General features: G+C 35.8%; 1 protein-coding gene across 2 annotated transcripts; it reads left to right on the plus strand.

The window, feature by feature from the left end:
* Positions 1 to 6,178: 6,178 nt before the first annotated feature.
* LOC116134854 (heat stress transcription factor A-1e-like) lies at positions 6,179 to 12,288 on the plus strand. Of its 2 annotated transcripts, XM_031420508.1 has the most exons (3): positions 6,179 to 6,544; positions 9,312 to 10,624; positions 11,197 to 12,288. In XM_031420508.1, the coding sequence occupies exons 1-2, from the start codon at positions 6,332 to 6,334 to the stop codon at positions 10,581 to 10,583; spliced, it is 1,485 nt and encodes a 494-aa protein (XP_031276368.1). In that variant the 5' UTR covers positions 6,179 to 6,331; the 3' UTR covers positions 10,584 to 10,624; positions 11,197 to 12,288. The 2 variants fall into 2 exon arrangements, with proteins under 2 accessions (XP_031276368.1, XP_031276367.1); XM_031420507.1 differs by lacking the exon at positions 11,197 to 12,288 and having other exon boundaries at positions 9,312 to 10,990.
* Positions 12,289 to 14,366: the final 2,078 nt, after the last annotated feature.

Genomic DNA, 14,366 nt, shown 5'->3' on the forward strand with positions numbered 1-14,366 from the left:
ACCTATTTGTATGTGATCTCATAAAATACTCACACAATTATAATTTGTTCTTGTATAATTTAGGGCTTATTTGATTAATTTTCAACTATTAAAATTAATATAGGATTAAATTGTTAAAATATTATATATATAACAAATTATACATTATATAACATATTTATTATGTATTACAAATATTTATAATGATTTATTATATTTAATCTAGTTTTATTTATTACTTATTTGTATATGGTTTCATAAAATACTCAAACAATTATAATTTGTTTTTGTATAATTTAGGGCTTCATTGATTGATTATTGATTTTCAACTATTAAAATTAATAAAGGATTAAATTGTTAAAATTATATATATATATATAATGAGGGGGGGGGGGGGGGGGTGTTCGACGGGTTTCATCGGGACGGGGTAAGGCAGGGTAAGACCAATCTTGTCCCCGAATTCAGGACCGATTTATATATATATATATATAATATATATGTTAGTGACAACCCAGTTACGTAGCGAAAACAAAAAATAAACTACATGGACGTTCCTTAGAACCAAGATCCGGGTACAAAAATCACAGCTTATACAAAAATAATCAAATCTGCGAAAAATCAGTTCAAGGTTTAAGAAAGTACGCACGTTTGGAGGTCCTCAGTTGTCTCTGAAGTGTTTTGCTACCGATCCAAGTGGAGGATCAAACGCCGAAGTCCACACAAAGACATCGCAAGGAACTAAGAAGGGATTTACTAGTCCTCTTAGCCTTAAGAAACAAGAAGAAAAATCAAAGAAGAACTTTGATTCTTTGCAAAAGCAAAACTGGTGAGAAAGAGTGTGTTTTGGGGCTGTGTATTTCCTTTTCAAAGAAGAATGAATGAAAAGTCTCTTAATTTTCAACTAAAATATTTTCTTTTATAGTGTATTTTAAGCCCTATTCTTATATGGAATGGACTTGGGCTCCAACCAAACACCCCATGTTACCAAACACTCAATTAGATATTATTTTTATTCATCATTATTCAATTAAAATCAATTAATATATATTAATCTATATATATAACATTTAACAATAATGATGATTTAATTAAATATATGCGAACACATATTTAAACGTAATTCACTTATTAATTTTTCTAATAAATTAAATAAAGGCTACGACCTCAGCAAATTTAATTGCACTGTAAAATTACTAAAATACCTTTCCCTAAAAAGATGAAAACGTCATTCTTTCTTCATGAGTCTTAAATTATCTTTAGTGTGTGACCCATAGGCTTCTCATCATATCGGGCAATGTACCAGTATCACGATTAACACCAATTAATCGTCTCACTAATACACAGACCAAGATTGGCCCCTAGCAAGGCATCATGGCCACCCGATAGATTCGGATTCAGCAAAGTAGCTACCTGTCAACGATATGGTTACCGTACAATTCGATCCTTTCATCATACGTTATCTCGACGAGACGAAGGCATAGAAATAGTGTCAACCTTCGGTTACTCTCGATATTACGTATTCAGTTTCTGGACCAATGACCTGTATTATAATCCGGATAGAGCAACAACTCAATCCCACTATGGCCACAGTTTTAGTGTCATCACCATATACTGAATTACGCCGTGAGATAACTTCTCCCATACCCGGGAGTGATGAATCCTCTATCAATCCACCATAGTCTTGATACACTCCTTGATGCAGCCAATCACCACCGTATTGACAGCTCTGAATAGAACTGCGTTAGGCTAGTGTTAAACTGCACCAATCGGTGCATAAGGTGCTCTGGGGATCTCAAGTCTAAGGATCACATGTACCACCATTCGTTAGAAGATTTATTCCATAGGCACTGAGGTTACCATCTATATGGAATCCTCTGGTGGGTCAGTCCAGTGAACTTGCTGCGGTATATCCGCCTACAGCAAATACCTATGTGTTGCACCAGGTTGTCACCAAACAACCTTGATAAATAAGATCAGTCACTGTCTTTCGACAGGGTCGTTCAACACTATGATAGCCTTATCGTATTATCTGTGCCCCTACTTTAGAATAATACTAGGACTATGGACGTTTCTAGAATGGCCACCATATGTGCTCATAGGGTTCTCACTATCAAGATTTGAAACACTTGATACCCTTGTCACGGTTCTACCATTCTAAAGACATATATCAATACATATTGCAATAATAATGATTTACGTGATATAGAATAGAATGCCTTTTATTATTGATTAATGAACATTATTTCAAAGAGTCAATTCTACAATAATTGATTGGCTCTAGGGCATCTACTATATATATATATATAAGGCGGGGCAGGGTAAGACCAATCCCATCCCAAATTCGGGGACCAATTTTCGGCCTAAGCTCGGCCCAAACCCCGAATAATTCTGGGAAACTCCATGCCGTTCGGGATGGGTCCCTACAGGAGCGGGTATTATGATCATCCCTACAAGCGAGCCTCCTATGACTTGGCTTCCTCGCCAAACTTCACCTTCAGATTGTTGACGTCCTACCTTGCCCCAACAAGCTCTTTCTTAGGCTAGGCAATACATTCTTCATTTTTTTCCACCTTTAAAAGAGCTGGAATTCCATCATGTTAGAGCATGGAGAGACTGACAAAACACTACATTAAAGATGAGAGTCGTTAGACCTGTATTATGGCGAGCAATGAGGGCGGAGAAAAGATGTTTACCCAAGCATGCAAGTTAGTGACTTGTTGCAGTAAACTCACTCGAGGTAGTGACCTGAGTTTGTCACACTCCTCTTCTGAGATGCACTCATTCAGCATTGTTGTCCAAGTAGAAACTCAGTTGGGGAGCTCCAAAATCTTGTTCTCTTGGGGATGACCTCTCTCCTAGTAGGAGGATCCTACTATTTTTGCTTCTTCTAAATGGTCAAAGAAGACTCCTTAACGGTCTTGAAAGGTCACTTCACCACTACGTGTTTTTAGGGTGGCTGTTTGGATGAAATAAGAGGAATGGCTATAACACTCCCAAAAATTGTTGCAATGGAAACAATCTTCTTAGCAATCAGGGGTGCGAGCTTCTTAGCCATTAGGCCCGACGACGTCTCTTTGGAAGCCCTCTTTGGTCTTGTTGGGAAATTAGACATTCTTGCAAAATTGCAAAGGACCTCCAATTAGAAAAGGAAAAAGAGAAGCTTGTTAGCTAGCTATAAACAAAGTGCGAGCAATCTTTACTGGTAGAAGGCACAAATAATTTATACTTCGGCAAGTTCTCGATTGAAATCAACCTAGTCGTGTCACGAAGATGCTTAGGGAGTGAGCTGAAGTCAAATATGCACTCCTAAGATGATAGGGGCACAAAGGGCTGATCTTTGTTACCTGCAAAGGGAAAAAAAACTCATTAGACAAATAGTTCAAGCACTGCTAAGCAACAATAAAGAAAATGAAAAGCAAACCCTATTAGTTTCTCGGAAGGAACCATCTCTTTCGTATTCAAAGAAGAAATAGTTGGAATCGCACTTGTTGACTTTGTTCGGTACTCCAAATATATATTTTTTCGTCTCTTGGAAAAATAATAGGTGAGATCACTGCCTTTCTTCAAGCAATATACATTGACAAGCTTGTTGACTAAGAGCTCGCCCAGACCACCCTCCTAGAAAGCAATATACATCCCAATCATATATCTATATGAGTTGGGAGTTAGCTGAAAGGGTGTTAAATCAAAGTGATGTAGCACTGCCTCGATAAAGGGGTGCAAAGGAATGGATACCCCACACCTTGAAATTGGTTCACCTAGTGTACCCCATCCAATAGGAGGTTGCTGAGGTGAAAGACCTAAATTATGACGCAACAGGGTGGAGATCCCGTATTGCTCCATGACTTGGGCTAAATCCCCTTCAACTGGTCCCAACCAATACATTATTGATAAGGGCTCAACTTGCTCAACCTCCTTGTCCATGGGTCAATCTTGACTTTGTCAAAGTGAGCCATCTCTTCTACTGTTTCCAACAAGTTCCTAGACATTTAAGACATGAATGACAAATGTCAAAGGAAACTCTAGGTAAAAACCCTGAACCTACACTGCACTTCTAGCCAACCAAATAATTTTCCTAGCCTTGATATAACTACCGAGCATAAATCTACTAATGCAAGCAAGCATAACAAAGATAAAGTCGATAAGAAGGCTAGGAAGAAGAATGGTGCACTTACCTTTGCAAAGGTAGTCAGAAGAACGCTAGAGAAGAAGTTGAAACACCAAAAGGTAGTGTCAAAATCTTCGGAGGAAATCCCCAAGAATGTCGCACGATGGATTGAAAACAAAGTATTAGGGTTTTGCAAAAGAAACTTACAGAATAGCCAAAGATGGTCAGCGATGATTCGAATATCAATTTACAGTAAAATACTTTCGCATAGGATTCAACCCTAACCGTTCATCACTTTCACATGGTTGTAATTGAAGGGGAGAGAGAGTAACTGTCAAAGGAAACATGGGTAACTGCACCGCTGTTGTGTCAACATTTAATGCGCAAAAAAGAAATTTCGTCTCAATGCGCCAGCATTAAATGGATGGCCACATCTACATTAAATGTAATGCCAAAAAAGACAAACTTCATTCTTGAGTGATAAGATTTTCTAGTAAGCAAATCACGTTGTTAGCTTACCACACAAGAGTTCATGCCCACACCAGGAAGCAGCTCATGCTCGCATAAGAAAGTATCTGCTCGAGATCGCAGACCGCACATTGTCAGCTCATGTATCGAAGCTCGTAGCAGCTCACAATATCTCGTAGTTTTCGTAGGTCATAATTTTTGAAGCTCGAAATCAACCTTCATAAACTGGGGGGTAGTTATTGTGCAGGAAATCTAGAGCAGATAAATCGCCAGTTGCCATGAAAATATTTTGCGATGTGGATCACATATTCAAGGTTGAAGATCATGCAACTTCCCATTTTATCGAATTTGAGTTTATCTCCAACTCAACCTTGTAATGGGTACTATATAAACCCAATTATAATTTGTGTTGAGGGGATCTGAGAGAGAGAGAACTCGAAAAAGAGAAAATCAACGAAACAGTTCTTTGTAAATTAGATTGTTGATATCATACACTCAATAACATAACAATGGACATAAGTTTTGCATGATAAGCAAACAAACCACTTTAAAAAGTCATTCTTGTTCTTTGTTACTTTATGTTAATTATTGTACATTCGTCATCATATTATTCTATTGCTAATTCATTGGGATTACTCATACATCCTACGTAGTTCTAACATTGTCAATCACGTACCTCTGGTTTGTGTGATTTTCCACATCAACAGAGGTATAGTTGGTAAATTTATTTATGGTTAGATTTCTCCACTAAATGAAATTTTAAATTTTTAAAATTAAGATTACTGATTCGATTATATGTGTTCAAACGTCAATAAATAAATTATATACTTTTCTGTCCAATAAAATAAATAAATAAATTATATAATAAATAAAATAAAATAAGGTGTTTCTAGTTATACAATGTAAACGAATAAGAATTGGGACAAGGTAATGTATCCACCAACCGAACAAATTGATATAACCTAAAATGCATTTAGACAAAGGAAAAGGAAGGACGAGCAAAATTATCGGGAAGAGCAGTAGCTCGGTTGGGTCACTTGGGTGGCACCAGTCCCTTCATTTATTATTATTTATTTCAACTCTCACTACGTGTCACTTTACTTCTCTCTTTCCTCTTCCCTTCCCATACCTTTCTTTCTTTCTCTTCCACATCTAAAACCCCTTTCACTCTCTCCCCCAGTTTCTTCTTGCTTNTATAAGCAGGGGTGTTTTAACTAAACCTGAAATATTGGGAGTTAAAAGAAATTATTCAAAAATTAATAATAAAAATAATATTATATTAATATTTGTAAAGGGGATAATTTAGTAATTTAAATAATATACCCACTAATTTATTCCTCATAACCAACCATATTAATATAACATACCCACTAACTAACTAAATATATTTTCTTAAAGATTTTTAATAATCTTTTAGGATAATCTATCTTTCTAATAAGCTAACATTCTCAATAATCTAACATTTTTAAACCAAATGCCCCAAAATATATTTAGACATAGGAAAAGGAAGGACGAGCAAAATTATCGGGAATAGCAGTAGCTCGGTTGGGTCACTTGGGTGGCACCAGTCCCTTCATTTATTATTATTTATTTCAATTCTCACTACGTGTCACTTTACTTCTCTCTTTCCTCTTCCCTTCCCTTTCCTTTCTTTCTTTCTCTTCCAAATCTAAAACCCCTTTCACTCTCTCCCCCAGTTTCTTCTTGCTTTCTTTCTTATTTAAATACACACAAATTTCATACAATCCAATTCAATTCATCGGTGATTTCTCAAGAATGGACTCCATCTCAAACGGGAATTCGCTGCCGCCGTTTCTTAGCAAAATCTACGACCTGGTGGAGGACTCCTCCACAGATGACATCGTTTCGTGGAGTAGTAGTAATAACAGTTTCATTGTTTGGAAAGTCGCTGAGTTTTCGAGGGACCTCTTGCCGAAGTATTTCAAGCACAGTAACTTCTCCAGCTTCGTCCGCCAGCTTAATACTTATGTGGGTATCGCTTCTCTTTCTTGTTCTTTTATTTATTTGATTGTGTTCGGTGATTCTTTGAATTCTTTTTGTGAATGAAATTTGTGTTTGTATTGAATTGTAATTGATGCTAAATATATATTAATGATCTAGTCCTGATATTTGAATCAATTTTGATGAAATGCTGCGAAAAAGGGTTTAAAGAATTGGGAAATTTGTGTGTGATTGGTTGGATTTGATCTGTATTAGTAGATAACTTATTAGGTTAAGTGACAGGATCGTCTTGTGTGTAATAAAGTGTTATTATATATTTTATGTAAAGAGGCTTTTTCTTTTTTAGTGGTGATCATCATATGAGCATGAGTTTCAATTCTTTGTACACGGCTGGCGGCTGATTTGATGACAGGGAGCTGAGATTTTTTATCGTTATGGTTGTTTTAAGTACTGAATTGTGAGTTTTCCCTAAGTTATTTGTTACTGTTCATCAAATATGCAGCTAGTGTTGGTCTTGTACTATCTATTCTCGTAGCATAGCTTCTGTTTCAGTTGTTCTTAGTGATACATAAAAATCAAAAATGAAATAATCATGGGCTAGTGTTGGTGTTGCTGAAGAATGGTCCTTGAACGAGCATTCTGATGTCTCATCCATATTTGTTTTTTTCACTCCTGTTTTATTTTGCATTTATGTATTTCTGAATACTATATATTATCATTCTGCTTTTCCTTGTGATCATACTTCTTTTTGCATCCTTGGAAACTCTCGTTAAGTCACTACTATGGGAAGAATATTCTGAATTCTTATGCATGATTTGATTCTCTTCCTCTTATCTCCTTTTTTCCTTCTTGCTCTTGCTCTATCTCTCTCTCTCTTTCTTGCCTCTTTATAAGATTCATATGTTTTCCAATTACGGTGGACAATAAATGCTTTGCGAGGGAATGAAGTTTGTAGGATTCTAATCAGTGTTAGATAGCAATAATGTCGTATCTTGATTTCTGCTGATTGAAAATTTTGTAGTTGCTTTGTGAACTGTTGTATTGCGAAGATTATGCTTGAATCCTGTACGAGTTGTGTGTGAATATTTGTGTGCTTGCCCCGGGAATTTTATATTATTAAAATTAGCAGTTTGATGTGGTAATTATCTAGAATAATTCTAATTTGGGAGTACTTCGAAAACTATGGATTTTTGAGTTTGATGTGTAATATTTAGTCTTGAGAGATGAATGGGTAGCAATAGTAACAATAAGTATTTTCAACAACATCAGTTTTAGATTTTGGGAAGAAAAAGATTAAGGAAGAAATCACTCTCTGAGAGCCTCAGTATGCTAAATCAGTCATAGGAAATATTAATAGGATTGTGTCTTGCTCATCCTATTAGTACTAGGGCTCCTACAGTTTACGAGAATAAGGAATTTTCATGAGAAAACTGTACTTTAATCTATGTAAAGCCAAATTAAATTCCTATGTAATTAACAGACTCAGTAAGACTCGGTGGCATTCTAACAATAATTAAAAAATAGTAAAGAATCAAAACAGGTCTGAATTGATAACTTTCTTAAAACAAGACTGGTAATTTAGAGAGATTCTGAAAGCTTCTAAGGTCACTTTGTCCTAGGCCAAAAAGCCTCTTTGATGTTGTAAGATTCATGGATTTTGCTCCAGGATTTTATGGAGGATATTATTCTCTATTGGGTAAGGTTTTTCATCAATATAGTTTTCATTAAGTAATTTTAATAGGAATTGTTGCTTGTTGCTTCACGTAATTTTTGTGTCTGTTTATTACATATTCTAATTACTTTCAATTTTTTTATTGTTAATTTAATTCTCGTTTGACATGCTGCTTATTGCTTTGTTTTACTTTTTTTTTATTTTTCCAGACATGCATATTGCATGCTTATGAGTGGTTCTTCCACCAGGTGCTGGAATATATGGATATTTTATGTTGTCCTTAAGTGCTATTTTGATGGTCTGTGAACAAGTTTTACTGCCCACTCTGATAGGGAAAGATGAGTCATAATAAAAGATGGTTTGTTGTTTTTTCATTTCCCATAAAACAAACTAAAAATTGTAGAAACACATTCAGTTTTTACCAGTAGTGAGAATTGATTTGAAGATAGTTTGTGCTCGCATTGTCTTATTGTATCACATGAAGGACAAAGGAGATTGCATCTCAAAGTAATGCACCTTATATTAGATATTTCATGCTTACTAAGAAACAGTCACGAAATCTGCAGGCACATTTGCACTTTCCCTCACATGAACTTGCGAAGCTGGGGTTGCTTGAAAGGGGTCCGTCTTTCCATACTTTCTCTTGCTGTGTACATCTGAAAATGCTCGTCAGTTGACGAATATTAGCTGTTCATTCATCTAACATTATTCAAGCAGCTGCATGGCTTGTTATTTGAGTTTTAGCCTTGCCTATAGCGAGGTAATGATTGTCAATGACTAAATGATGAGATAGGAGTTTCTGACCTTTTTTTTCTTTTATTTGTTTTTGTTTCGTTTGCTTGAAATGTACTTGAGTCACTATGGTGTATGTTATCTGCAGGTTTAGATATATGCTTGTGATTTAGTCTCTAGTTGGTTCCAGGTATATGTTGGGGTTTGACCATCCAAAGAAAACTGAATAAAAGGAAAAAAAAAAAAAAAAAAAAAAAGTAGTGAATCATTAAAATGTGATGTCTACAGTGTGACTTTTTTTTTTCTTTTTTGGGCAAATATTATTTGTAACTTCATCATTGACTGTATAAGCCTTTTATTAAAATCTTTTTTCATGATTTGGTTAATTAGGGTTTTAGGAAGGTTGACCCAGATCGGTATGAATTTGCAAATGAGGGCTTTTTAAGAGGCCAGAAGCATCTCTTGAAGAATATTAGTCGGCGAAAATCAGCTCAAGGTCATGGTCAACAACCAGCTCAACTTCAGAGCTCCACAGTTGGGGCATGTGTTGAAGTAGGGAAATATGGGCTTGAGGAAGAGGTTGAAATCCTTAAGCAGGACAAGAATATTCTTATGCAGGAACTTGTTAGGTTGAGGCAGCAGCAGCAAGCTACGGATCGTCAGTTGCAAACTGTGGGGCAGCGTGTACAGGTGATGGAGCAGCGTCAGCAACAAATGATGTCTTTTCTCGCAAAGGCCATGCACAGCCCAGGCTTCTTAAGCCAGCTTGTACAGCAGCAGAATGACAGCAACAGGCGCATTTCTGGTGGCAACAAAAAGAGGAGACTGCCTAGACAGGATGAAGAAAATGTGGCTGGTGCATATAATGCTCCTAATGGACAAATTATCAAGTTCCAGCCTTCAATGAATGAGGCAGCCAAAGCCATGCTGCACCAGATCTCGAAGATGAATGCATCTTCTAGGCTTGAACCATCCATGAGCAACCTTGGGTCTTTCCTGATTGATAATGTTGCTTCTGCTAATACTTTGGACAGTAGGAGCTCCTCTAGTCAAATATCAGGAGTAACACTTGCTGAGGTTCCACCCACTTCTGGGCAGTCTTATATGTCAGCTGAGTCAAGATTTCCTGTCAGTTGCCCATCTTCTGCCATGTCTGAGATAAAAGGTCCCCCTTGTGTGGCAACAGATCGTGTCAAGGTGGATAAAATTCGAGAAATGAATGTGCACAGTGCTAGGGAAGATGCAACTTTGCGTAACTCTCAATTACCAGGAATTGTACCAGAAAGCACTATTGGAATCCCTGATGTGAATTTTGTAATGTGCGAGAATGGGAGTGCAGAAAATATGGATCCAATTGCAGCTGTTTTGGATGGTTCAATGCCTGTAGAAGCTGATGTCTTTTCCCCTGATCAAGATGGAGACATTTTGCCAGATGGGATCTCTAAGCTTCCAGGTATTGATGATGTCTTTTGGGAACAATTTCTTACAGCAAGCCCACTAACAGGAGACACGGATGAGATTAATTCAAGCTCATTGGAAGCTGGCATGACCAATGAGCGAGAACTACAGTCGGGGCAGGAGAATGGATGGGATAAGATTCAACATTTGAATCATCTTACTGAGCAGATGGGTCTTCTTGCATCCGAGGGTAGAAGGCTCTGATGTCTTACGAAATGTATATATGTGCTTCAAGCTGTTCTGAGGTAAATGTTCATCTTGCCTTTACAATAATATTGTTTGATGATGACCTCAGTCCCCACCCTCTAACTATACCACTATCAGGAAATAATTAGAGTTCTGCCAGGCTTCCACGTTTGCAGCCTTTAGTTAAGATTTTCCATCTTTTTCTTCTTTGCTCTGTCACTTGCTTGGTGCTCCTCTTTGTGAGAAAGTTGTCCACAATCATTAGGGCTACTTTATATCTTGCCCACCTTCGCATATGTTGTATAACTGTTTACTGCTTTCACTTCATAACACAAAAAAATTATCTACACAAATATTTTCCTCAATTGTTCCAAAGAAATTATGAGCCAGTGAATGAGAAACACGTTTGATTTTCTTTTTCTTTCTGATATAGCTATAATGCAGTGTCTGTATTCTTATCCCTGGTTTATTTAGGATTGTTTTTCTGTCCTGTTATTAGTGGTGACATACATTATGCTGAATTCTAAACCCTGAATCCAAAACATCAAAAAATATATTTATTACAAAAATATAATTAGAAGAGGTATATTTTTTGAGTTTCCGATTTTGTATGTTTATCTGGTTCTTGCAGAGGTTGATATTCTCCACCGTGGGCATTGAAAGCTTTTTTCGAAAGAGAGATGTCCTTGAAGTTTATGAAACACTTTTTTGCCCTTATTATATGTTCTTAATAAGTTACTTTGTGAGTCCTGGTCTGGGACACTTAAATAACATATGCGTATGATATATAATGGGGTCTACATACATTGTCGTCTGCTGTATATATATTTTCTCATGAGGGGGATGGTTGTTGATGGACCTGAGGATAAAAGAATTATGCTTAACATGCGTATTTTGCTAAAGTGTTTGGATGTGGCTTAAACCATAGCTGTGGCAGAGAAAACATGTTATTGAGAACAGAAATTAGGATCGATTATAAGAGAAAAAATTAGGATCATACTTAGTTTCAACCAAGATGTCAGGAGTTTAAGGTTGTAGGTAGGCTATTTGTGCCCTGTGCAGAACTCGGTGAACTCAAAAGAAAGGTCCGGGGATTTATAGGTTTTGTAGAGTGTAAAATGAAATGAATTTTTCAGAGGAGCAACACATGAATATTTGTTTCAGTTGAAGGTGGGCATAGAATATAGTGTTTCCTGCCTTAAGGTCTTTAACCTGTAAGAAGCTTGTTTCAGGGACAACGGTGGAAGATTATATGGATCATAACCTGTGTTAGATAATTGGCATGGAGTTACCTACAAAGAAGCACTGCCATAGTAAGGTGTAGATAGTATGAAAAGGAATTTTGAAAGTGAGCTAATACCTAAAAATGGAGAAACAGGACTGCCCCGGTACATAGATTGAGACCTTGTTCTGAACTTAGGATTGGAAAATGAAAAGTACTCAATTCCCTTCTAATTGTTTGGAAATGTGGCGTTGAGTTTCAAGTTGTGAAGGTGAAAGATCAATGGTTCACCTTTCTTACTCTCCTAGGGATAACCTATTTGGCATATTTTGTCCCTAACATCTCCAGATCGAATGTTTTAAGGCTATGAGAATTCTTAGTGTAGAACTTTGTGACAACTGCCAAAAATTTCTTTCGAAAAAGACTTGTGCTTAGTAGAGGCAAGTTGGTTGAGTGATGTATGAATCTTGGTGGCAACAAATATACTTTATTTTGTTTGTTGATGGCTTGTTTTTTTGTAACAAATGCACAATTTTTATATAACTTTGCCGGAAACTTTACCGGCAACAAAAGTCGGCTGTTTCTCAAGCTTTTGTTTCATGCCATTTTACTAATAAAAAAAATTTGAAACTTGGTGGTGTTTTTATAAAGTGAAATATAAAAAACAGAATGTTTTGGAATGTTTAAACTTTTCTTAGAGGAAAATCCAAATTCCAAGACTGATTTTATCTGAAATCTAGATAACATCCCTCTTGTATTTCTAAATTCACTTTCCGCTGTATATTAAATATTTTATAAAACCATCTGATGTATCCTTTGTTCTCGTTTATCTTATAAAGAAATGTCTTGTAAATGAATCATTATAATTTTTTATTTTTTATTTATATATTTATTAAATGAATTATTCAAATATCTGTAAAAATTGATCGTGTTTTAATTTAATTGAATAACTTTAAATTAAAGATAATTACATAGATGATATATCAAAGTTGGGGGTGGGCCGGCCTAGGTACTTGCCCAAATCCCATCGAATCAAAATCAGAATCGGCTAGTCTTGGGATTTGGAATTGAAATTGGAATCGGTTGGTTTCGGTTCCTAAATACTTGGAGTCGGTACTGGAATCATAAGTTTTGATTTTGGTTTCAGGTATCCGGACAAAGTCAATTGGCTGAATCACTTTAGTACACACATAACTTTCACTTATTCCTGATCCTTAATACACACAAAACTTTCTACTTAGCAGAAGATTCGTTGAAAAACTTCCAACTCCATTTCAAATCAAATCTTTCTCCAATAAGACAAGCTCGAGTTTCAATAAAATCTCAAAGTTTTGAAAACAGCCTAGAAGCAAAAACACTTCCAAAAAACAACGCAACATTTTAAAATCAAGCCTTGCTCTCCAAAATACATGCATGACTGGTTTCAAGAAACTCACTATGGCATGCCAATCTTCATACAATTCGCTCTACGATTAATCTTTTAATCAAGTCGAGACACAACCGTAGTTGCTATGACAGTGGAGAAGAAGGTGCAAATTCCTTCATTGACAACAAAGCAAGCGAATTCCAAAGAAAAATTGGAATGCTTCGTTCAGTCACTGGTGCACCCTGCAGTCTGTCAAAGGATTTGAGAGCGAAATCAAGAAGTAATTCGAATAGAGGAGAGTGGCAGCAACTAATTCGAAGAAGGGAAGACTGAAGCAATCTAATTGCAATTTTTTCCCCCAATTTGCAAAACCTAATTTCTTATTCAATAACCATAATTATATAATATCATTTGACTCTCGGTTCCTAAACCGGGTTTCCACCTAGGTCGGTTTTAGTTCCTAACATTGGCGAAATCGGTACCGAAACCGTATAGTATCGGTTTCACCTAATAGGGAACCGTAATTGACTCTGTGTGGGCTGGTTCCGAGTGGAAACCAGAACTAGAACCTTAGGTTCACGCTTTTTCCGGATCTATCCTAATTTCCTGCACACCTCTAATCAAAGTATAGTTTGGAAATGAAGTTTGTATGTGTAAACATTACTTTAATTAATCAGAGTTGTGTATAGAACTTGAACTTATTTCAGACTTAGTTGTTTAAATGGTTATTGTGTAACTAATGTTTATAATATAAATCTTTTAATTGTTATTTTACTAGTAAAGAAAGAAAACAAATAAAATAAATTCTATTCATCTAAAACTAGAACTTCCTTTCAGTGAAGATTGTTTATAATTTTCATGCATGTCTGAGATTGTTTTTTGATGTTAATAATTTATTCTTATATTAGGACATCAAAAATTAAAATTAAAGATATTATGTTAAAATGAATTTTGTAGCAGCTCTTTGGGTTATTTGGTGCAACATTGTATTAAATCATTTGAAAAATTAAATTCTTGAAATATTAAAAAAAAATTAAATAATAATAAGTTAATAACTTGTAATTAAAAAATTTTAAAATTAAATCCACTAATTTCTCAAAACCAAAATAGCGTTAATACCAAACATCACCATCATCCACCTGAGTCTCACTCTATCATATTATGACAACCTGTTACTTGGTGTCATTAATACAAGCAAAGTTTCAATGTATTG

The sequence above is a fragment of the Pistacia vera genome, unplaced genomic scaffold, assembly GCF_008641045.1.
Source record: "Pistacia vera cultivar Batoury unplaced genomic scaffold, PisVer_v2 Contig292, whole genome shotgun sequence".
Taxonomy (NCBI): domain Eukaryota; kingdom Viridiplantae; phylum Streptophyta; class Magnoliopsida; order Sapindales; family Anacardiaceae; genus Pistacia; species Pistacia vera.